Here is a 23395-nt window from a genome sequence, read left to right on the forward strand (position 1 = left end):
TGAAAGGTTCGTTTTTCTAATTACATAATGCCTTAAGGCAGTGGTTCTCAGACTTTTCAGTCTTGGCCTTTAGCCTTGGCCACACTTTCAGAATCAAAATGTGCTTGCACCACATCAAAGTTTTTATGGATAAGAAATACGTCGGAAAACAAAAAGAAGCAACTCCTAGCCGTGTTTGATTTCTGACATGGAACACAACTGCTTTATGATATGATCATGGGACAGCCCTGAAGGCAGTCCTGTTTAGGGAAGTTTTTAATGACTGATGTCTTAATGTATTTTTAATCTTTTCTTGGAAGCCGCCCAGAGTGGCTGGGGAAACCCAGCCGGATGGGCGGGCTATAAATAATAAATTATTATTATTATTACTTATTAAGAGACATCCAGAAAGTACAGAACAACACAGCTAAAAAAAGAACATGAATCATTCCCAAAATATAATTATAAATAAGCCTCTTATATACATACCTTAAGTATGTATAGAAAACACAGTGAGCGGTGTGAGCTTGCTTTTGCCAGGAAACCTCTGTACTGGGTCTAATTAGATCAATATAGGACAAATTAGACTTATGCTAGGTCTAATTTGAGACCTGCTCATTTCTGATCTTTCAGGTTTGTCAGAGTTGAAAATCCCTGTTCTCAACAGTATTGTCCTTCGTATCCTTTGATGCTCTTGCTCTCGTTTCTGCAAATAAAAAAAATATTATTTTGATGCTACACTGAAATGTTTAAATGTCTCTTTGATTGTCCTTGAATCTTCCTGCCACAGTTGTCATCCTCTCCTGACCCACCAGTGTGGCGTGCCACACTCTTGGAGAACCACTGGATTACAGCAAAGGGATCCCGTGGCCATACAAATGTTTTTGGGACTGCAGCTACCATCATCCCTGCCCATTGGCTGAGTTGTCTGGCTAGGGCTGATGGGAGTTGGTAATCCAACAACTAGAGCAGGGCCAAATTTGGGTATCCAAGCTATTTTTGGACTACGACTCCCATCATCCCTAGCTAGCAGGACCAGTGATCAGGGATGATGGGAATTGTAGTCCGAAACAGCTGGAGACCCAAGTTTGGGAAACGCTGACCTAGAGTGTCACAGGTTCCCCATCCCTGCCTTATAAAGAGTAGGCTCAAACTCTTGCCTCTTGTGACTCATCTACGCATGCAGAGAGTCCCGGGTTCAAATCCCAACATCTCTAGGCAGGGCAGGGAGAGATCCTGCTCTGAACTACACGGACCATTGTTCTGGCTTTGTATAAGGCAGCTTCCTAGGCTCTCAGTGCTGCTGGGTTGGCTTGAGCTTCTGTGATGTCATGGAATGTTCACCAATATCCCAGATGAAAGGGAACAGCGTCAGCCACAGAAATCTTAAAAGCAGACCCAAATGAAATGGGCAAGACCTGGAGATGGAAGATGGGCTGGTGGCTGTAAAGTGAGGACAGTGGCAGAGGTGCTGGTGGTCGGGGAATAAAGTAGGAAGAGGATCAAGTAGATTCTAAGGGACCCCAGGTGTGTGTGAGAGAGATTTCGCTGAAACAGCGCCTGGGAACAAGAAGGCATCTCTGCAATGTGTAGAGCAACAAAGATACTTTGAATGGGATCTTTTGGACTGGAGAGCCCCAGGTTTAAAGAAGCAGAGCGAATTACATTTCACATATTAATATAATATCTGTGAAAGCTGATGCCACATTAGAGTGGTTAGTGTTTAAGATGCAACAAGGCTCTCTTGTTTATATTAATAACAATTCTTCGAAGTGCCTTTGGCTGTGGGTCGTTGGTTATATAACACGTTCATCAGCCTTGGCAGTTCACCTTGGGACAAGGAATCCAACAGAATGGATCTCTGCGCCTGGCCAGAATCAGCTGAAATAAATCCAAGGAAAACCCCCTAAGCTTCCTCAAACAGCGTTCAAGAGTCAGGCTTGCATCAATGCTCTCCGGGGACTGAGATAGGTGTTGTGTTGCCAGGGTGGATGTTGGGGTTATGGCAGACATCTTCACTCAAAAGAGTTTGCAAAACTGTGAGTGAGTGAATGAAAGCTTGATGGATCCAACCTAGAAACTCACCCCTCTAACCAGCTACGGTCCCTTTGGTTGTAAAGGCGAGGAGGGTGGCTCAATACCGTGAGCAAAATCCACCTCTAATTATCCCTGCGAGTAGAGATTAAATATCAACGGAGCAGGTGCGATTGCTGCTCGGAACACGCAGCTGGGATCTGGGATAGATGACCCGTCTGTTTTTTTGCCAGGTAAGTTGTGGAAGCAGATGGCCCAACTGCCATGAAATTGCCTAGCCTCTCTCTGCTAACAACAGAAGCATCTCAGAGGGATGTCGTTGGCTGCTTGGCGCACGCCTTGGGCACAATGCCGCACATTCAGCCCTTGAGATCTTGGGTAAAGAGCCCACTTTCTGAAACTTTGGGATGCCCTTACCTGAGTAGATGGGACTGGTTTGATGGGCCAAAGTCTAAGCCATTTCCCAGAATGTCTAATCCTCTTTTAAAGCCATCTAGGTTGGTGAGTGGGACGCGGGTGGCGCTGTGGGTTAAACCACAGAGCCTAGGACTTGCCGATCAGAAGGTTGGTGGTTCGAATCCCCACGATGGGGTGAGCTCCCGTTGCTCGGTCCCTGCTCCTGCCAACCTAGCAGTTCGAAAGCACATCAAAGTTCAGGTAGATAAATAGGTACCGCTCTGGCAGGAAGGTAAATGGCATTTCCATGCGCTGCTCTGGTTTGCCAGAAGCGGTTTAGTCATGATGGCCACATGACCCGGAAGCTTTACGCCGGCTCCCTCGGCCAGTAAACCCCACAGTCGGTCATGACTGGACCTAATGGTCAGGGGTCCCTTTACCTTTTTTAGGTTGCTGAGCATAGTTCGGCTGTATGAATAAGTCATTTCTTTTCTATGTGCCAGATGTTCCAACATTCAGCTTCATGGGATCTCTGCCAGTCCTAGTGTTATGAGAGAGGGAGGGAAGTTTTTGGAGAGCCTCTGCACACTTTTTGGAGGAAGTGCTTTCTCTTTCGCCTCTCCTGAATCTTCCAACGTTTAGCTTCATTGAACATCTATGAGTTCCAGTTTTATGGAAGAAGGGGGAGACACTATTCTCTAGCTGCCTTCTCCACATAACTAGTGCACTGAATTCTCTTTTCTGCTCTTATGTACATAATAAGTTATGCGGGTGATAAAGACCGCATTATCTGTTGGCGGAGCTTTTAGAAACCGCCGCGCATTTCATTGAGGCCTAGTGTGTCAACAAACTCTTTTCCGGTTCCAAGATTTCGCAGCTTGCTGTCCGACGTAGGTAAATTCCATTTTGTCTTGCCTCCCATTCTTTCTATTCTAAGCCATGATGATGATAATAATAATAATAAAAACCATTCATTGTTCTATTTATGGCTGATCCGTGCCTGTGCTTATTGGCCAGCCTCCAAAGGAATTTCTTCCAGGTGTGCCCAGTGGACGTCTTGGCTCTCAATTTCCCCCTTTCTGGAGCAGTAGACGCCCAACCCTTATCACAAACCGCTTATGGGACTCCCTCCAATTTCAAATGCCACTTGCCATCTGGCACGGGCACCTCCTTTTCAAAGAACTGCAAGCCCAGCCTCCCTTGGATGTGGTTGCATGCTTCAGCAGATCCAGTTCATGATACAGTCATACCGTAGATCCCGAACACCCTGGAACTCGGACGTTTTGGCTCCCGAACGCCACAAACCCGGAAGTGATTGTTCCTGTTTGTGAACATTCTTTTGGAACCCGAACGTCCAACGGGCTTCCACAGCTTCTGATTCAGAAGCTGTGATTTGGTTTTCAAATGTTTTGGAAGTCAAAGACATCTGAAGGCAGTCTTGTTTAGGGAAGCTTTTAATGTTTAATAGATTATTCTATTTTAATATTCTTTTGGAAGCTGCCCAGAATAGCTGGGGAAACCCAGCCAGATGGGCGGGGTATAAATAATAATAATAATAATAATAATAATAATTTTCTGTTCGACTTCCAAAGCTTCAGCCTTGTGGCCATCCTGGTGCCTTCCTGATGTTTGGGACTGCTACTCTCACTAGCCATAGCAGGCACAGTTTTGTTGGCTTGGGCTGGTGAGAATTGCAGCCCCAAAATACCTGGAGAGCAGCAGGTTGCACAAGGCTGGTCGGCTGTTATGGACTGGCTAAATGCAGAAGAATAGTGGTGGTGGGGAACCCCCAACAGGAGCCCGGGGATTGGTGGTGGGATGACGATGAGTGGTCAGAGGGAGAAGAGGGAGCAGACTGGGAAGAGAAGGTGTCGGAAGAGGCAACAGGGTTTAGTGAGCAGGAAGAGGCTGTTCCAGACAGCAGTCCAGAGACAGAAGCAGAGGCTGGAGAGGCAGGGAGTCAAGAGGCAGAGATGAGTCAGGCTGCTGAAGATGAATCCAGGGACTCTCCCCCTCCTGCTGCAACCAACATCCCTCCCCCTGGTGTCCCAGGACATAGAGAGGAATGAAGAGGGCAGAGCAAAGAGAGACAAGGAAGAGAAGGGCAGATGAGAGGAGGCTTTAGCCTAGTTGCCACTGAGGTGGCCAGCCTGTGCTTGGGCTGTACCCGCTCAGGCTGCACTTAGGAGCTTGCATGTTGGACTTCTCTGCCATATAAGCAAAAACATTGCATGCAGACAAGTAGCACATCATGGAGAAAGAGCCCTGAAAGGCTCTCTTTCTATTTGCATGGAATGTGTATGAAGAAGCAGCCAACTGTGTGAACCTATACTGCACTTCTGAATAGTACTACTTGACGGAGGTTAACAAACCTGGGGGAGAAGGAAATACGGGGAAGGTAACTCGCAGAGACGAGGAAATCTTTCATCGATTCAGAAACAGGCAGCGTAATGTTTGGCTGCTTGCCTCTAGTCATGTATCTTAATGCTTAAATGTGGCGTTGGAAACTGGGTCAGTCATGTCTAATGGTTATTACAGCCTCTAAAATATCCTGCACAGCAGCTTCCTTTGTTAAAAATAGGATGGACCATGGCTTAGCGGAATGTACATGCGGAATGTGCATTCCACGTTCAGCAGGTGGCATGTCCCGGGTTCAGTTCCTGGCATCTCCTGCTACCTGATCCTTCTGGCAGGCGATGCCAAACACCTGTGTCCCAAGGTTGTGGGGATCGGCTGACAGTCAGAGTAGGCCAGTATCCTCTAGGTCAGTGGTTCCCAACTAAGTACTGCAGACCACCCACTTTTCAAAAGCCAAGCCATGGGCCCCCTACTTTGGAAAATGTTGGTATCTATGGTAGAGGGACCCCCCTGGGTGGGTTATGTCCACCAATTGGGACGACTGCTCTAGATGTTGTCGACTCTGGCTCCCATCGCCCCCGGCCGCTGGTCATGCTGCCGGAGGCTGATGGAAATTATAGTTCAGTATCATCGGGGGGGGGTGCCATTTTTGCTACTCCTGGTGTAGGTTGCATTGGGTTAGAATGATGGGACAATGGCTTGGCTTGTCAGCTTCCTGTGGTCCTAAGGCATTTGGGTGTACCTAAACAGCCTCTAAAGGAGCGTCTCCATCCCCATCGTTCAGCCCAGACACTGAGGTCCTCCTCTGAGGGCCTTCTGGCGGTTCCCTCGCTGCGAGAAGTGAGGTTACAGGGAACCAGGCAGAGGGCCTTCTCGGTGGTGGCGCCTGCCCTGTGGAACGCCCTCCCATCAGATGTCAAGGAGATAAATAACTATACAACTTTTTGAGGACACCTGAAGGCAGCCCTGTATAGAGAAGGTTTTAATGTTTAATGTTTTATTATGTTTTTGTATATGCTGGAAGTCGCCCAGAGTGGCTGGGGCAACCCAGTCAGATGGACAAAGTGTTGTTGTTGTTTATTTTGCCCCCAGACACACAGTTTTGTAGAAGAGTTGTGCTTGGGCCCTGCTTAAGAGTTTCCCCCAGGCAGGCCCGTGCAGAGCTTGTCTGAGGCCAGAGATGGGAGTCTTGTTGCAATAACATAGTAAACTCAAACAGAAAAGCAGCCGTTCGGGTTACATAAGAGGGCAAGGGAGCTCGGATAAACCAGTTTATTTTGCAACATCTCCACCGCAATATCCTTTACATAGCTGTTTATACATGAGAAGCTCAAAAGTTAGCAATCAACTATACCTGGCGACTTGCTCCGACCGACTCGCAGTCCTTGAGACATGCCACCTCAGCAGCAGCCCCTAAAATGGTTTAATTTCATTTATTATCTATCATCATCATCTTTTATTATTATTAATTAGCTTTTCATTCACACAAATCGCAGAGCAGCTCACAAACAACAATCACATAATAGAGCATCACAAATGCAACTCAAATCACGTCGAATAATAAACAAGCCATCAGTAGCTCTGTTGGTTAGAGCGTGGGGCTGATAATGCCAAGGTTGCAGGTTTGATCCCCGTATGGAGCAGTTGCATGTTCCTGCATTGCAAGGGGTCGGCCCCGATGATCCTCAGGGTTCCTTTCAACTCTACGATTCTGATTTTGGAAAAGAAAAAAACACTATTCACAAAACTACTAAAATCACAAGCTGAAGAGTACATGTTACAGCAGAAGTTCGTATTGCTAGATTCACAAAGTACTGCATCATTCATAATCTGCAAAGCAACATTAGCAACTTTAGCAAGCCAGCAACCAAAAATAAACCAAGCGTTGCCGAAATCATACACTCAGCCTTCCCACCCCCATGACTCATAATCTTACACACCAGTTCATTAAAAGACACATGCGCCTAAAGACTTGTGGTGGCAGTTCCATTCTGAAGGTTCCTCAGGCTGGAGGGCGGTTGGGAAAAGCCTTTGCCTGATCTGACTCTACACGCTAGAATGCAGTAACGCAGCTGCAGATTTTACCATCAGAGCCTTGCAGAGCATACGGGCAGACAGGGCATTTCGCCCATTAAGACCCCGGTCAGCTGGGAGGCAGGGGGAAATCTTGGCACAACATCGTAAGTCCAGCAGGCCCCTCGCGGGGATGCCCAGCCGGCTTAGATCTCCGAGGCCCGGGGCAAGTGTACCTGACTTGCGGACATTATTTCTCTCATAAAAATGACAAAACAAGAACAGCAAGGATTGGGTGGCAAACCCAGTCCTCGCTGACCCATTTGCTACCTGCCCTAGGCAGGTTACGGAGTTGAGGAGAAAGCAATTGCCAATATTTTCATTGCTTGCAAGCGACCTTTGTTCGGATGGTGGTATTTGTTTTATTTATAAGTGATTGTTCTGGTTTGCAAACGTTCTTTCAGAACCCGAACGTCCGACGGGGCTTCCGTGGCTTCTGATTGGCCGCAGGAGCCGCAATTTGGTTTTCGAACATTTTGGAAGTCAAATGGACTTTGGAATGGATTCCATTCGACTTCCAAGGTACAACTGTGCTTCAATTTGATTTTAAAAATTCAAATCAGTTTACAACAGGTATAATTGCACGCGCGCACACACACACACAAAATTTAATATTGCAGATCACCAGCTAACTGAAGTTTTTATTGATTGTCTGCGTAAACCCGAAAGGTTTTCAGCAAATGTGCACAGGTTAATAATAGAATGTCCTGCTGTATATTATGCCCCTGAATCCCAGTTTCTGGAAACTGCAGGAAGGGAGAGTGCTGGCTGGCCCCTGCAGGATGCTGGAGCAGGTGGACCGCTTGCCTGATCCTGCGAGTCTCTCTTCCTATATTTTAGAAGGCGCCTGCTGAAATCTCTGTTGGAGGATCATTGCACTGGGCAAGAGTGCTTCATGTCACTGTCAAATGAGCCTCACCAGCTTAGGGAGCACGGACAACCATCAACGATCCTGCAGGAGGTCTTGGATAGAAATGGTAAAGGTAAAGGACCCCTGACAGTTAAGTCCAGTTGCAGACGACTCTGGGGTTGCGGCGCTCATCTTGTTTTGCAGGCCAAGGGAGCCGGTGTTTGTCCGCAGACAGTTTTTCCAGGTCATGTGACCAGCATGACTAAGCTGCTTCTGGCGAACCAGAGCAGTGCACGGAATTTACCTTCCCGCCGGAGTGGTACCTATTTATCTACTTGCACTCTGACATGCTTTCGAACTGCTAGGTTGGCAGGAGCAGGGACCGAGCAACAGGAGCTCACCCCGTCGCAGGGATTCGAACCACCAACCTTCTGATTGGCAAGCCCAAGAGGCTCAGTGGTTTAGACCACAGCGCCACCCGCGTCCTTATAGAAAGGTTAGGTGGTCCCTAAGGCAACTGGACCTAAGAGCCTCAAGCCTGGCTCTGTACCCAACTTGGTACAGTGGTATCTCTAGTTACGAACGTAATTCGTTCCGGAGGTCCGTTCTTAACCTGAAACTGTTCTTAGAGGCGTGGTTTTCGCTAATGGGGCCTCTTGCTGCCGCTGTGCTGCTGGCACACGATTTCCATTCTCATCCTGGGGCAAAGTTCTCAACTTGAGGTAACTCTTCCAGGTTAGCGGAGTTTGTAACCTGAAGCGTTTGTAACCTGAGGCGTTTGTAACTCAAGGTACCACTATATATCTTTCCTGATTGATCAGAGGCTGATGCAAGTCGCACTGCATCCTGTGTCCACTTAGACAGCGATGACCCTGGTTTGGAGCAGATGTGCTTGTCAGTCAACAGCCCCTTCTTGCTTCGTCAGGGCTCTTGCGCTCTGTATTAATTCCCAACCTCGTTGCAGCTGCCCATCCTTTCGCGGCCAGTGGGATTCGGGGTTAGTGGAGCTCTCTCTCTTTCGCCGCTTCTGTTGTTTTGCGCTTTATCTTTGAGCCGTCGTTCTGTTTTTATTTTGTTTTTGAAACGCTGTCTCAATGTCCTCCTCCATTCAGATGTCCAGCTTTCTGTAAGTCGGATCTTTAACCAAAGGCAGGGAGGGCCAACGGAAGAGATTGAAGGAATTGTGTTTGGGGGTCGAGAGGGTTCCTAAATCTGATAGAATCGAGGCTTGGTTGGCTGTCTGGATTTGAAGTGGTCGACTTTAAAAACGCAGGCTCTGCCAGGTTTATTATAACTGCAAAACACGTTTGGTTTTTCGTGCAAAAAAAGGGGGGTGCGTTTTTGTGGGTCAGGTTTAACTTGGTGGTGCTACTGACTTTATCACAGAGTGGTGAATGCTTGAAATGTTCTCTTTATAACTGCATTTCCACTTGTACCTATTCATTTAGAAAGCGCAGTGCCTGTCTTCGTATATAGATATGTAGATATAATATATGTTTCATGTTTCAATGCTAGCCTTTTCCTGCTACTTGTATTTAATTTGGCTGGCTCGGTATTGTGTATCTTGAGATCGGGATCGCCTGTCAAAACTGACGTGAGCCGAAATATTAAAAAAATTGGACTAGGTGTGGGTAAAAAAAAAGCAGGTTTAAAATGAAATTGGATTTATTTATCTAAGTCATACTAAGAACTGAGCTCTTGAAATCAGTGGAATTGACTGACTTAAAGGATCTACTCAGAGTATGAGTTATTTGGATACAGCCAAATATGCAAACACATTAAAAGTATACACTTAGAACTTCTTAAGGTATATCAAACAGATTGAATTTAAACTCTTAGATTTATTTTTTTAAAAGGAAGAGAAAACTAGTCTGCTAACCCTCTTAATGGAGTGCTTTCCATTTTATAGGTAGTTCTGAATTCTAGGTTGATTTCCCCCCATTTATCTCCAGGAGGGTTCTGTTGCCAAATCTGCAACAAGAGAGGTGTTGGGTTGGCTCGCTCTGCACATCATGACGCCCTAGGTTGCGTAACAGAAAGCTGGTGTATCTGTTTTCATCTGGCACTATCCTCTTGCAAGCGGAAGGTATCGGGGTTATAAAAATTGCAGGGTTTTCGTGTTTGCTGGATCTGGCAATGATTTTTTTGGCAAACCCTTGCAAAAGACCTGCCTCTGCCCCCGTTGGTGGTGGAATTTTGGCCAGGGTATCCCTGACTATCGATGGGAGAGCTTAATTCTCATTTTCGTGAGAACCTCCCTGATTCACACTTCCATACATAATATGCAAATCAAAGCGAAGCAACCTTCCGAAATATCACGCTTCTCTGAATTTTGCAAAAATAATAATAATAATTTATTCAGCTGCAAAACGTGTGTATAAGGAGGAAGCCTACATATAAATGTATAGATTAGTAAAAAAACAAAACAAAACATGGAATTCATTACGCCAGGAGAGATTGTTTGGGGGAAATGCATGTCGTAGGCAAAATTGCATACAAAAGCATATAAATTTGAGGAAAAGCACACCAAACTCATGACTTTTAAAAGAATAAAATAAAAATGGCAGGAATGTGGTGACTGACTATGATTGCAAAGCGGAAGAAACTGAAACAGAGTTTTATCCACCTATAGACTGTGGCCTTGGCTCGCGAGTGTTCAGGTTTTGAGCTAACATACGAATAAATGTACGTTTATTTTGGAGCCTCTGTTCTTGCGTCGGTGTGTAGCCTGGCCAGCTGTGACTATTGCTCCCATGCCACCTGGTTTGCGTGGGTGCTTTTCGGCTCGTGAAAGGCTGAAATCGACACATCCACCTACAGTTGGAAGTTTGACAGGGTGCAAGTCTATAAGTGTTTGGGAAGTAAAACCGATTGTTCTAGCCGGGATTCTTGCGTATAAATGTTTTGACTTGTCGATTGCACGTGCTCAGGTCGGTTATGTAATTCAGTACGATGCAACGAGAAAGTAAGTGGATGTTGCTGTGTTGCAATGGCGTCTTTGTTTATGTTTGATTTGGTCACACATCTCATTATTATTACTGTGTTTCTTTCCATGGGGTGGGTGGCGGGTTTGGCAGAACTACTGTGTGCAAATGGAATTTAATTGATGCTTGTCTTGGGGGGGGGGGGGAAGTCAACAGTGAATGCTTTTTTTTGCAACAGCATTAAGCCTTGTGCATTTCGGACACTCACCCTTTCTGCTACACCCTTCTTATTTATTTGGTGCCATCAGATGCCAAGGAAATAAACAACTATCTGACTTTTAGAAGGCATCTGAAAACAGCCCTGTTTAGGGAAGTTTTTAATGTTTGATGTTGTATTGTGTTTTTAATATTCTGTTGGGAGCTGCTCAGAGTGGCTGGGGAAACCCAGCCAGATGAGTGGGGTATAAATAATTTTTAAAATATTATTAAATTATTATTACGAACACTAGACTAAGATTGAAGAGCCTGAGTTTCCTTTCCCACAGAGCTTGCAGTATAAATGTTTGATGCTGGACTGGTTAGAAATTCAGATATATAAGCTAGGTTCCTTAAACCAAGGTTGCAGCCACCAAAACGAAATGTCTAGTTGCCATTTTGGGGCAAGACGGATCTCAAGTCTTCTTTTTCAAAGGATAGCGTGGCTGTGATTGATTCTCAGTTGAACATCTGGCTAGTTCAGATGACAACCTTGAGCTGGTTTAAGAGCTTTGAGAACTTGAAGAAAAGTCACTTGAACCAGGGACAGTCTACGTATATATTGGCCAGTTCTGACCTCTTTTTCTTAACAGTGACACAGATCATTCATAATATAAGAATATTCCTCACAACTGTGAGCAGGGCAGTGGGGCAATTGTTGTAGACGAGCTACAACAACTAACTACAGTGGTACCTCAGGTTACATACGCTTCAGGTTACATACGCTTCAGGTTACAGACTCCGCTAATCCAGAAATAGTGCTTCAGGTTAAGAACTTTGCTTCAGGATGAGAACAGAAATCGTGCTCCGGCAGCAGGAGGAGGCCCCATTAGCTAAAGTGGTGCTTCAGGTTAAGAACAGTTTAAGGTTAAGAACGGACCTCCGGAATGAATTAAGTACTTAACCTGAGGTACCACTGTATACCATTGTTCACTGCTCCTGCTCAAGCTGCACAGAAAAAGCAATTTGGCCCCAGAAATTCATTCCAACTGTGCAGATAAAATATAACAGATGGAATTTTACAGCATGGGGTGTTAGTGTGTAAAAACAGTCCAAATCCAAGGGTCCCCCAATGCTGGAGATTTCAGGCACCCTCCTGGTACCCAGCCATCTTCTTCACTTTGTCGAAAGTGGTTGAAAGCCAGGTGTAGCCTGGTGCCCATGTAATTTCAAACACTGGAAGTGTGGCTTGTTAAGGGACATACAACTATTGCTAACTTTATTGTAGCACTTTGGGGGGGGGGGGAATGCATGGTTTTTTCCCTCCCAGTCATCCAGAGACACACTGAACTCTCCTGACTTTTGAAGCCAAAACTGTTTTTGGCTGAGGTCCTTCTGAGCTGGAACTGGATGAATACTTCCATAATGAATCTTTGCGGCTGGCCTAGAAGCTCCTAGCGAGACTTGCAAACTTGGGGATGAATTCAAGTGAAGGTTGGAGCAAAACTCTGTAAAGTGATCCAAGTGCAGTGGTAGCTAAATTGCACGGCAGAACTTGGTGCTTTGATGATGGCAGCTCCTCAGAGCCGCAGTGTTGCACCTGCAAAGCACGGTTGCAATTTGTTTCGGTACTCCTGCTCCACTCGTGTGTAACGGTACCGAGAGAGAAATCTGGACACACGCAGACAACTTTCAAGGCTCTTTTTGGAATTAACTGCTGAGAGAGATAACTTGGAAGTGAAAAAGCGCTTGCTATGAGCTATTTTCCGTGAACGGCCTAAGTCTGTTATCTATCCTCTTGTGGTTTATGTCTTGATGGCTTATAAAGCAGCTGTTTCCAAAACGTCTGATAGCTGAAGCACATTCCTCTGCACCGCTGCATGAAAACATCACTCCTTGCAGCCAAAAGTTGTTTTATTGGAGCATCCTCTGTCTTAGGAAAGGAGTATGCAGCTGCCCATTACTAGTCTCCGATGAATGGCAGCGGCTGTCCACAGCCTCAGGCAGAGAACTCTTTCCAACATCGGCCACCAGATCTCTTTTAACTGGGGCTGTCGGGGAACGCACCTCGAGCTCTCAGCATGCCACATCCATGCTGTTCCACAGAACTGTGGCGTCGCCAAATTTCTGCACGTATCACTGATGTGGATATCCCTGCTGCTTAGAACAAGGCAAACCCAGGGCAGGAACTCATGCAGAGACGCAACAGCCAGTCTCCTCTGTGTGCATTCAATTCAGTGTGTGTGTCCTTGGTGCCTGTAAAAAGCATTAAGGCGAATTGTAGATCAAGCTAGGAAGTGGGAGACTGGAGCTGTGGAAGAAATTCCCCATGCAGTTTGCAGAGTTTGTAAAACCCTAGGCTGTTGTTTAGTCGTTTAGTTGTGTTCGACTCTTCGTGACCCCCTGGACCAGAGCACGCCAGGCCCTCCTGTCTTCCACTGCCTCCCACAGTTTGGTCAAACTCATGCTGGTAGCTTCGAGAACACTGTCCCACCATCTCGTCCTCTGTTGTCCCCTTCTCCTTGTGCCCTCCATCTTTCCCAACATCAGGGTCTTTTCCAGGGAGTCTTCTCTTCTCATGAGGTGGCCAAAGTATTGGAGCCTCAGCTTCAGGATCTGTCCTTCCCATGAGCACTCAGGGCTGATTTCCTTCAGAATGGATGCGTTTGATCTTCTTGCAGTCCATGGGACTCTCAAGAGTCTCCTCCAGCACCAGAATTCAAAAGCATCAATTCTTCGGCGATCAGCCTTCTAGCTGCATCATTAAAAGTCCCTTCTCAGAATAATGGATGCTCAGGGAAGACAGCCCAGCAGAGCTTCTGAATTGCCTGGATCTGATCGCACAATGGCTACCTGGGACCTCCATCGTCAGAAAGAATGCCAGCCACTGGAGAACACCTGTGGCAGAGAACTGTTGCCTTCATACCTCGCTTGGGGGCTTCCCAACAGCATCTCTTTGCCCACGGTGCAAGCAGGATCAGACCTTGGGTCTGATGCAGCAGGGCCCTTCTTAAGTCCTGCCAAGCTTGCAGATCTGCGAGTGAAGCAACACCCCGTTTTCATTGGGGCTGAAAACCCTGAATCATTAAATCGCGACTCTCTCCTGCCTCTTCTCCCATACCTCTCGAGACAGCATGCATGGAAGATATTGGGTGGCCTCCCACACAGGCGCTGAGCAAGATCCCAGACCTGGGTGCCTTCGGGCTGTAGACTTGCAACCGGATCGTCATGGAATGCCAAGTCCCTGCTGTGTTGCCAGGCGCCCAGAACATTCTCCTGGCATGTTTTCTCCTAAGAACTCGCCTCTATGACGCTGGTGAGGTTCTCAAGCTACCCCATACTATGGCAGGAATTCACCTTGGGTGCATGCTTGTACATCTCCTCTTCTTCCCCTGCCTTCCTCATTTATTTAAGCCAGGCAGCTGCATGGGGATCCCAGAAGCTGTACTGTGGTGTGTGTTTGTTGCCAGTAATTTCAAAGCAGTGCAATAGGTCATTCACTGCCCTAACTGCTGCTATATGTCTTGGGTCACATCTGATTTCCTCAAAATAAGCAGTCACGGAGTCTGTGCGTTGCCGGTGGCCAACACACACATTTCACAATGATCCTTTGTCCACAACATCTCCTGTTCCGTATACAGTGGTACCTTGGTTGTCAAACGGCTTGGCTCCCAAACAAATTGGCTCCTGAACGGCGCAAACCCAGAAGTAAGTGTTCCAGTTTTGCGAATATTTTTTGGAAGCCGAACGTCTAACGCGGCTGCTGTGGCTTCCGATTGAGTGCAAGAAGCTCCTGCAACCAATTGGAAGCCGCGCCTTGGTTTTCAAACAGTTCCGGGAGTCCCAGAATTGATAAAGTTCGAGAACCAAGGTACCACTGTATAAACATCCAGACGGAGATTCTTGCAGCCTTCCGCAGACTACTGCAGCCCTCCCAGGTGCAAAGTTAAGAGAGAAGCCTGTCTGAAATCCCTGCGAGTCAGTACATACAATGCACCAAGTTAGCATTAAGACCACTTCATATGTTCCTGTTGTCTTCTTTGTTGGAAGACACCCAGAGTGGCTGGGGAGACTCAGCCAGATTGGTGGGGTACAAATAAATTATTATTATTATTATTATTATTATTATTATTATTATTATTATTTCCAGCCACCAGCAGGGACTGATGGACTTTGGAGTCCAACGTCCCATAGAAGGAGCCCTGCAGGGTGACGAAAGGATAATTCTTTGGCTGTTGATTGTTACGCAGTAGGATCCTTTTGGCACCGTTCATCATGGGAGCGTTTGTGTGTGGCAGGCTAGCAGGGTGTGTGTGTTGTTTTGCTTTTTGGCTGCAAAGGCCTCTTTTTAAAGAAAATGCTGGCAGAAGAATGAAGGCCTCTAATTCCTTATAATGAGATCAAGGGCTTAATGGCTTAAAATGCTTAGAAAATTGTGGAGATTATCTTAGTCCCCTCGCCCCCTCCCTTGTCAAATATGACAGTGCAGGGGTGTCCATGCAGACAAAAATCCCGTCTTGCAAATTCAGCTCACCGGCGGTGAGGCAGTTCCACCACCCTCAACCAGTGAGCGGAAAATAGCAAATTGTTATGGTACCCTCCACCCACTCAGTTATACACTGCGGAAGGATGTAAAGTCCTCCAGTGCTGCTAATAATGATAATAATGATGATGACCCCGCCCATCTGGCTGGGTTTCCCCAGCCACTCTGGGCGGCTTCCAGCAAAGATTAAAAATACATTAAAATGTCACACATTAAAAACTTCCCTGAACAGGGCTGCCTTCAGATGTCTTCTAAATGTCAGGTAGTTGTTTATCTCTTCGACATCTGATGGGAGGGCGTTCCACAGGGCGGGCACCACTACCGAGAAGGCCCTCTGCCTGGTTCCCTGTAACCTCACTTCTCGCAATGAGGGAACCGCCAGAAGGCCCTCAGCGCTGGACCTCAGTGTCTGGGCAGAACGATGGAGGTGGAGACGCTCCTTCAGGTATACTGGACCGAGGCTGTTTAATAATAATAATAATAATAATAATAATAATAATAATAATATTTTTTTTTATACCCCGCCCTCCCCAGCCAAGGCCTGGCTCAGAGTGGCTTACAAGCAATAATAAAAACAAGATGAATGATTACAACTTAAAAACAAAAATAAAATACAACATTAAAATAATGGAACATTAAAATATTAAAATGTAGCCTCATCGCAGGAGGAGAAGGAAAAGAAAGAAAGAGGAGGGGAAAAAAAGAGAGTTTAGGGCTTTAGAGGTCAGCACCAACACTTTGAATTGTGCTTGGAAACGTACTGGGAGCCAATGTAGGTCTTTCAGGACCGGTGTTATGTGGTCTTGGCAGCTGCTCCCAGTCACCAGTCTGGCTGCCGCATTCTGGATTAGTTGCAGTTTCCAGGTCACCTTCAAAGGTAGGCCCACGTAGAGCGCATTGCAGTAGTCCAAATGGGAGATAACCAGAGTATGCACCACTCTGGCGAGACAGTCTGCAGGCGGGTATTGTCTCATCCTGCATGCCAGGTGGAGCTGGTAGACAGCTGCCCTGGACACAGAATTGACCTGCACCTCCATGGACAGCTGTGAGTCCAGAATGACTCCCAGGCTGCACGCCTGGTCCTTCAGGGGCACAGTTACCCCATTCAGAACCAGGGAGTCCTCCACACCCATCTGCCTCCTGTCCCCCAAGAACAGTACTTCTGTCTTGTCAGGATTCAACCTCAATCCATTAGCTGCCATCCATCCTCCAACCCTGCCCAGGGCTTTGCTTTGGAAATGGTTTGGAAGCCAGGCTGTGCGGTCTCATCCATTCTTCCTGGATGCATCATGGACTGCAAACTGCAAACTCTTCTCTGTTGCAACTGCACAGGAAGCAAACATATGTTGTCACTGAATTGTGTAAACGGAGCACAGGCTCTTTAAGAGAGGCATAGAGAGTTGCAAGCCTTTAACAGGGGCGTGGCTTTTGTTCTCCTGTAAAGTTTATATGTCACTTTTCTGACAGTACTGGTCTCCAAGGTAGTTAACAATCAATCAATCAAATCTTTATTACGGTCATAGACCAGCATAAGTAGAGTGCGGTGCAATCATTTAAAATCTGTAAAACGTTTAGGAAAGCTAAAATTATTAAAACAGAAGGTATATATAAAAGACTAAAAGAATCTAAAAGAAGGGTTAGGAGCATTAAACAGAGGATGTGGAAGAGCATAAAAGGTAAGTATATGAAAGGCTACGGCTATCAATTCACAGAGCTCTCTGATATGAGTGTTCATTAAATCTGTTTCGTGGCACAGGTCATCAAAGGTAGTTAATGAAATATCAAAGCATAATGCAGATAGCAGGCTAAAGTTTATTGTATTCTGTTATAGGCCATCAAAACAGCTATGCGGGAGCACTTGGAAGAACCCTAAGAAGCAATAGTTAGCAGCAGTTAAAGGGGGGAAATTATTATTATTATTATTATTATTATTATTATTATTATTATTATACCACTCTTTATCAAAAGGTCTCAGGGTGGTGTACAACATTAAGAATACATTTTATGGAGCAAAAAAATAAAAACATAAAACATAATAATAAAATTAATCACGATAACAGTCGCCCCCCCTCCAGCTTTAATGTACACGTCAAATTAAATTACTCTTCCTTTTAAAAGAAAAAGGACAGACGTTGCCTGACATCATACATATATATACAGACACTGTGAAAGTATCAATTAGCTCTTTCTTGAGGGAGGAAATGTCTGAACTATTGAATCTGTAAGGGTTCCGCCCCCTTCTTGCTTTTTGTCTGAATTTTTCAATGCTGGAAAAGGATTTCTCAATCAAGATTTTGTGTTCCTCTTTGAGAAGCATGACTTGTATGCATGTCTCAAAAGGCAGAAGCTGGACTGCGTTGCGCCCAGAATGGAGATCTCCTGCGGTTTACTACAAAGGGCATCTGAGCAGGGAGAGAGTAAAAGGGAAAGTTCCTGTGTGTGTTCAGTGACCGCACACGAGGATACTAACCGTTGCAAAACTCTTTTTCAGTAGGTCTTCCCTGAAGCTACCCACCTCCCCAGAGCTGGCTATGTCTCCTCCTCTTCTGGCTCTTTCCCAAGCAATCTGAGACTGCGCCTGCTTGTTAATACTACTACTACTAGTAGTAGTAATTTATTTATTTATTTATACCCCGTCCATCTGGCTGGGTTTCCCCAGCCACTCTGGGCGGCTTCCAACCGAATATTAAAAACACAATACAACATTCAACATTAAAAACTTCCCTAAACAAGGCTGCCTTCAGATGTCTTTTGAAAGTAAGATAGTTGCTTATTTCCTTGACATCTGACAGGGCAGGCACACCACCGAGAAGGCCCTCTGCCTGGTTCCCTGTAACCTCTCTTCTCGCAGGGAAGGAACCGCCAGAAGGCCCTCGGAGCTGGACCTCAGTGTCCAGGCTGAACGATGGGGGTGGAGATGTTCTTTCAGGTATACTGGGCCGAGGCCGTTTAGGGCTTTCAAGGTCAACACCAACACTTTGAATTGTGCTTGGAAACATACTGGGAGCCAATGTAGGTCTTTCAGGACTGGTATTATATGGTCTCGGTGGCTGCTCCCAGTCACCAGCATAGCTGCCGCATTCTGGATTAGTTGCTGTTTCCGGGTCACCTTCAAAAGTAGCCCCATGTAGAGCGCATAGCAGTAGTCCAAGCAGGAGATAACCAGAGCATGCACCACTTTGGCGAGACAGTCTGCGGGCAGGGAGGGTCTCAGCCTGCGTACCAGATGGAGCTGGTAGACAGCTGCCCTGGACACAGAATGGACCTGTGCCTCCATGGACAGCTGAGTCCAAAATGACTCCCAGGCTGTGCACCTGGTCCTTCAGGGGCACAGTTACCCCATTCAGGATCAGAGAGTCTTCCACATCATCCTGCCCCCTTTCCCCCAAGAACAGTCCTCCTGTTTTGTCAGGATTCACCCTCAGTCTGTTACCTGCCATCCATCCTCCCACCGCCTCCAAACACTCACACAGGACCTTCACTGCCCTCACTGGTTCTGATTTAAAAGAGAGGTAGAGCTTTTGCTGCTCCCATTTCATGCCTCTCCGGGTTCTTGGAAACCAGGGGAAGAGGAGACCTTGTCACGGCAGGATGGGGAGACAGCCGTGCCTCTTCACCACCTTTGGCCTCCCCCATGCCCCTCTCCTGCTTCGACTTCTGCCTCTGCTTTTGGAGTTATTAGCAAAAACATCTCCATGGATTTGGTTGAGCATCTGGCCTAAGGAGCAGAGTGGTCTTACTCCATGAAAATCAGTTGCCGAGACTGAAATTCGAGACACCTGCTCACAGCTGTCCCATCCTCTCCAGAGCTTTCCCCAAGCAATCGGAGACTGCGCCTTCATGCAAACAACCTCTCATCCGCCCTTTTCATGCCTCTTCTGGTTCTGGGAGAGAAGTGGAGAAGGGAGCTAGTTGCAGCAGGATGGGGGGGACACCACTCCTCTGCATCCAACCAGTCCATTACATCCCATCGCCCCCCAACCAGCATGACAAGCAGTCACAGATGCAGGAAGTTGTAGCCCCACAAGATCTGGAGGGTGCCATGTTGGACCATCCTTGGTGTACCCAGTGCAGAACTAGTTGGGCCATTGGTCTGCTGTGGAATAAGACAACCTTCCTGTGTTTACCACTGATCTCTGGAGGCAGTCTCACCTGGCGCCCTTGAGATGTTTTGCGCTATAATTCCCACCAACCAGCAGGAGTTGTAGCCAGAAATATCTCCAGTATGGCAAAAGCTGCTCTGGTGCCCACAGCCGCCTAGGGTGTAAACGTGTAAAAGCGAAGATTATTGTGGAGATTGTGTGTACTCTCCTAAACTTCCGCATCAAAATGCAGAATCTTGCTGGCTAGCGAAGGGGGGGAGGCGGGAATCAAACCTGCCTGTCTTGTTTGATTTTTATTCTGAGTGTCGTAATCTTGGCTCTGACTCCGCAGCTAGGTGTTTCTCATTGGCAGAGGAAGGAAAACCATTCCTGCTGCCCAGGATTTTCTAGACATGTGGCGTGTGGGGTTTTCGAAATGATACGTAACAATGAAGGAGTCACGTTTTCAAACATGCAGTGTTCCCTTTTGTAGACAGGCTTGTGCAAAGTCATCTGTAACCCTGCCAACAATAGCTACTGTGACAGTATTTTTAGCAAGCTTGTTCCACGAGTTCGGTTTACAATGTCAAATATGTCAGTCTTACTGAAGCTGAGGTGCCTCTCTGATTCAAGGCAACTCTTTTGTTATTTATATATCTATAATAAAAGTGGGGATGCGGGTGGCGCTGTGTTCTAAACCACAGAGCCTAGGGCTTGCCGATCGGAAGGTCAGAGGTTCGAATCCCCGCGACGGAGTGAGCTCCTGTTGCTTGGTCCCTGCTCCTGCCAACCTAGCAGTTTGAAAGCACGTCAAAGTGCAAGTAGAAAAATAGGTAGCTAACACCCCAGAGGACAGGATCACACTTCAAAACGACCTTGACAGATTAGAGAACTGGGCCATAACAAACAAGATGAATTTTAACAGGGAGAAATGTAAAGTATTTCACTTGGGCAAAAAAAAAATGAGAGGCACAAATACAAGATGGGTGACACCTGGCTTGAGAGCAGTACATGTGAAAAGGATCTAGGAGTCTTAGTTGACCACAAAATTGACATGAGCCAACAGTGTGACGCGGCAGCTAAAAAAGCCAATGCAATTCTGGGCTGCATCAATAGGAATATAGCATCTAGATCAAGGGAAGTAATAGTGCCACTGTATTCTGCTCTGGTCAGACCTCACCTGGAGTACTGTGTCCAGTTCTGGGCACCACAGTTCCAGAAGGACACTGACAAACTGGAACGTGTCCAGAGGAGGGCAACCAAAATGGTCAAAGGCCTAGAAACGATGCCTTATGAGGAACGGCTAAGGGAGCTGGGCATGTTTAGCCTGGAGAAGAGGAGGTTAAGGGGTGATATGATAGCCATGTTCAAATATATAAAAGGATGTCACATAGAGGAGGGAGAAAGGTTGTTTTCTGCTGCTCCAGAGAAGCGGACACGGAGCAATGGATCCAAACTACAAGAAAGAAGATTCCACCTAAACATTAGGAAGAACTTCCTGACAGTAAGAGCTGTTCGACAGTGGAATTTGCTGCCAAGGAGTGTGGTGGAGTCTCCTTCTTTGGAGGTCTTTAAGCAGAGGCTTGACAACCATATGTCAGGAGTGCTCTGATGGTGTTTCCTGCTTGGCAGGGGGTTGGACTCGATGGCCCTTGTGGTCTCTTCCAACTCTATGATTCTATGATTCTATAGGTACTGCTCCGGCGGGAAGGTAAACGGCGTTTCCGTGCGCTGCTCTGGTTTCACCAGTAGCGGCTTAGTCATGCTGGCCACATGACCCGGGAAAACTGTCTGCGGACAAACGTCTGCTTCCTCAGCCAGTAAAGCGAGATGAGCACCGCAACCCCAGAGTTGTTCGCGACTGGACTTAATTGTCAGGGGTCCTTTATCTTTAACTTATAATAAAAGTAGCTAAGCTTGTTCATAAAAGAAAAAGGAAACTCCCAAATCCTGAAAGACCTACGTTGGCTCCCAGTATGTTTCCGAGCACAATTCAAAGTGTTGGTGCTGACCTTTAAAGCCCTAAATGGCCTCGACCCAGTATACCTGAAAGAGCATCTCCAACCCCCTTGTTCAGCCCGGACACTGAGGTCCAGGGCTGAGGGCCTTCAGGCGGTTCCCTCCCTGCAAGAAGCAAAGCTATAGGGAACCAGGCAGAGGGCCTTCTTGGTAGTGGCGCCTGCCCTGTGGAACACCCTCCCATCAGATGTCAAAGAGATAAACAACTACCTGACATTTAGAAGACATCTGAAGGCAGCCTTGTTTAGGGAAGTTTATAATGTGTGACATTTTAATGTATTTTTAATCTCTGTTGAAAGCTGTCCAGAGTGGCTGGGGAAACCCAGCCAGATGGGCGGGGTACAAATAATAAATTATTATAGTATTATTATTATCATTATGGTTGGGCAACACCTGTCCAAGCAAAAAGTCACAGAACAGAATTGCAGAATCATAAAATTGTGTAGTTGGAAAGGGACTCCTAGAGTCATCTAGTCCAACCCCCTGCAATGCAGTAATCTCAACTACAACGGGGTTCCTCTCTAAAGTTTGAATGTTACAGTAAAGAACTGTTCCACAGTAGATGGACCTTCATTGGAGCTTATATGAGAAAATAAAATATTGAGCACAACATTAAAAAGAAAAAAGAAAAGTGCAAAAATTAGACTGGTCACTGCAGGCGTGAAGTCTCCATGTAGATTCTTCTCCAAGTTGGAGACTGCAGACAGAATTAGGCCTCTGGCTGATGCTGCAAGTATCAGGTTGCACCTAGAATTCTTGGATCAAGAAGCAATGGCTGATCCCCGTTTCTGAAAATATAAAGGCTGGCTGTGTCCCAGAACCTTGCATGTAACTCGAGACCTTCAGCGCCAGAGAGTAATAATTCAGTCGGCGCTCTCTCCCTCTTAGAACTCGGTGTTTATTAATTGTTTTGATGCTGCTTCGTTTTCCGAAATACACACAGCAGCAGCGCGAGGACCAGGGGTGGGCTTGTCACCTGAGAGCGATCGCTGATTGACTCTGAGGGCTGCCCCCCATTTCTGTCCTCATTGAGTGTTGTCAGCCTGGAAAGTGGGGGACGCCAAGACTTGCGGCAAGGCGCTTTTTCAGCGGCGTTGGTTTCTGTCCGTCATCTTCTCGTTATTCCCGTCAAATCAAAGCACAAGTCTGTTAAACTATTATTACAACAAAAGAGAAGGCCCAAGAGAAAATGCAAATGATGCACTGCAAAAGTAATGATAGCTCCTGAAGTGAATGAAGACCTGGTTTCAAACACCTCAAGGGACATCGATTAGCCATCCCTGGTCAAGTTCTGCACTCAGGAAAGATTCTGCACCTTGTGTCAATTCTTCGTCATCCGTGCTGTGCTGCGTTTGCCATTGTGTATTATTGTCATCTGTGTAATTCTCTTTGGCTTTGTTTAGCCACGGCAAAATGCTCTGGAAGGTGCTAGCATCTCGCCCCCGACCTCTGAAAGTCACCAGCCGCTTCTTAAATTGCACCGGACGTTCCCCACGCATTCTTCATGCGTTATCTGCGCTACCGTAAGAGTTAGGGACTTCCTATTTGAAACAAAGCAGGGTTGCCAGGAAGCCGTATTTTTGTGCGTCACAAAGCCTTTGGTGTTCTTTCTGCAGTTCCTCAGAATCGCAACACACCTCTGGGGACACATCTGGGCTTCCTTCGCTGTAATGGGCACAGCGCTTAGTGGTTGGGGCAGGTTTCCTCTTTCGCTTTCCTCTTCTTCTTTTTTTGCATTCTACATTAGAGGGAACAGCTGCTCAGATACAGTCTCAGGAAAGGGAGGGCTGGTTCCACAAGCCCTTAAATGTAAGGACATCAGAAGAGCCCATTGGATCAGGCCTGTGGCTCTCTCTCCCTGTGGTTCCCAGAAAGTGATATTCAGAAGCATTTCTGCCTCCAACCGCAATGGCAGAGCATAGCCACTTGGCTAGGAGCCATT

At 46.6% G+C, this 23395-nt stretch overlaps 1 protein-coding gene across 5 annotated transcripts in view; it reads left to right on the forward strand.

The window, feature by feature from the left end:
• The window catches only part of RNF24 (ring finger protein 24), an 84703-nt gene that overhangs the window by 12555 nt on the left and 48753 nt on the right, over positions 1-23395 (forward strand). Inside the window, exon 1 of one of the 5 annotated variants that reach the window (XM_083756965.1) lies at positions 8573-8687. The exons of 3 other annotated variants lie outside the window; for them this stretch is intronic. Coding sequence is in view for 1 of the 2 variants with exons in the window: in XM_083756968.1 (XP_083613094.1) it covers positions 8785-8816 (32 nt within the window). In the remaining variant the exon portion in view is untranslated. Of the gene's footprint in view, positions 1-8572; positions 8817-23395 lie in introns of those variants that run through there. One more of the 5 variants, XM_083756968.1, reaches the window with a different exon arrangement.

The sequence above is a fragment of the Podarcis gaigeae genome (genome assembly GCF_964106915.1).
Source record: "Podarcis gaigeae genome assembly, chromosome: 9".
In the NCBI taxonomy this organism is placed as follows: domain Eukaryota; kingdom Metazoa; phylum Chordata; class Lepidosauria; order Squamata; family Lacertidae; genus Podarcis; species Podarcis gaigeae.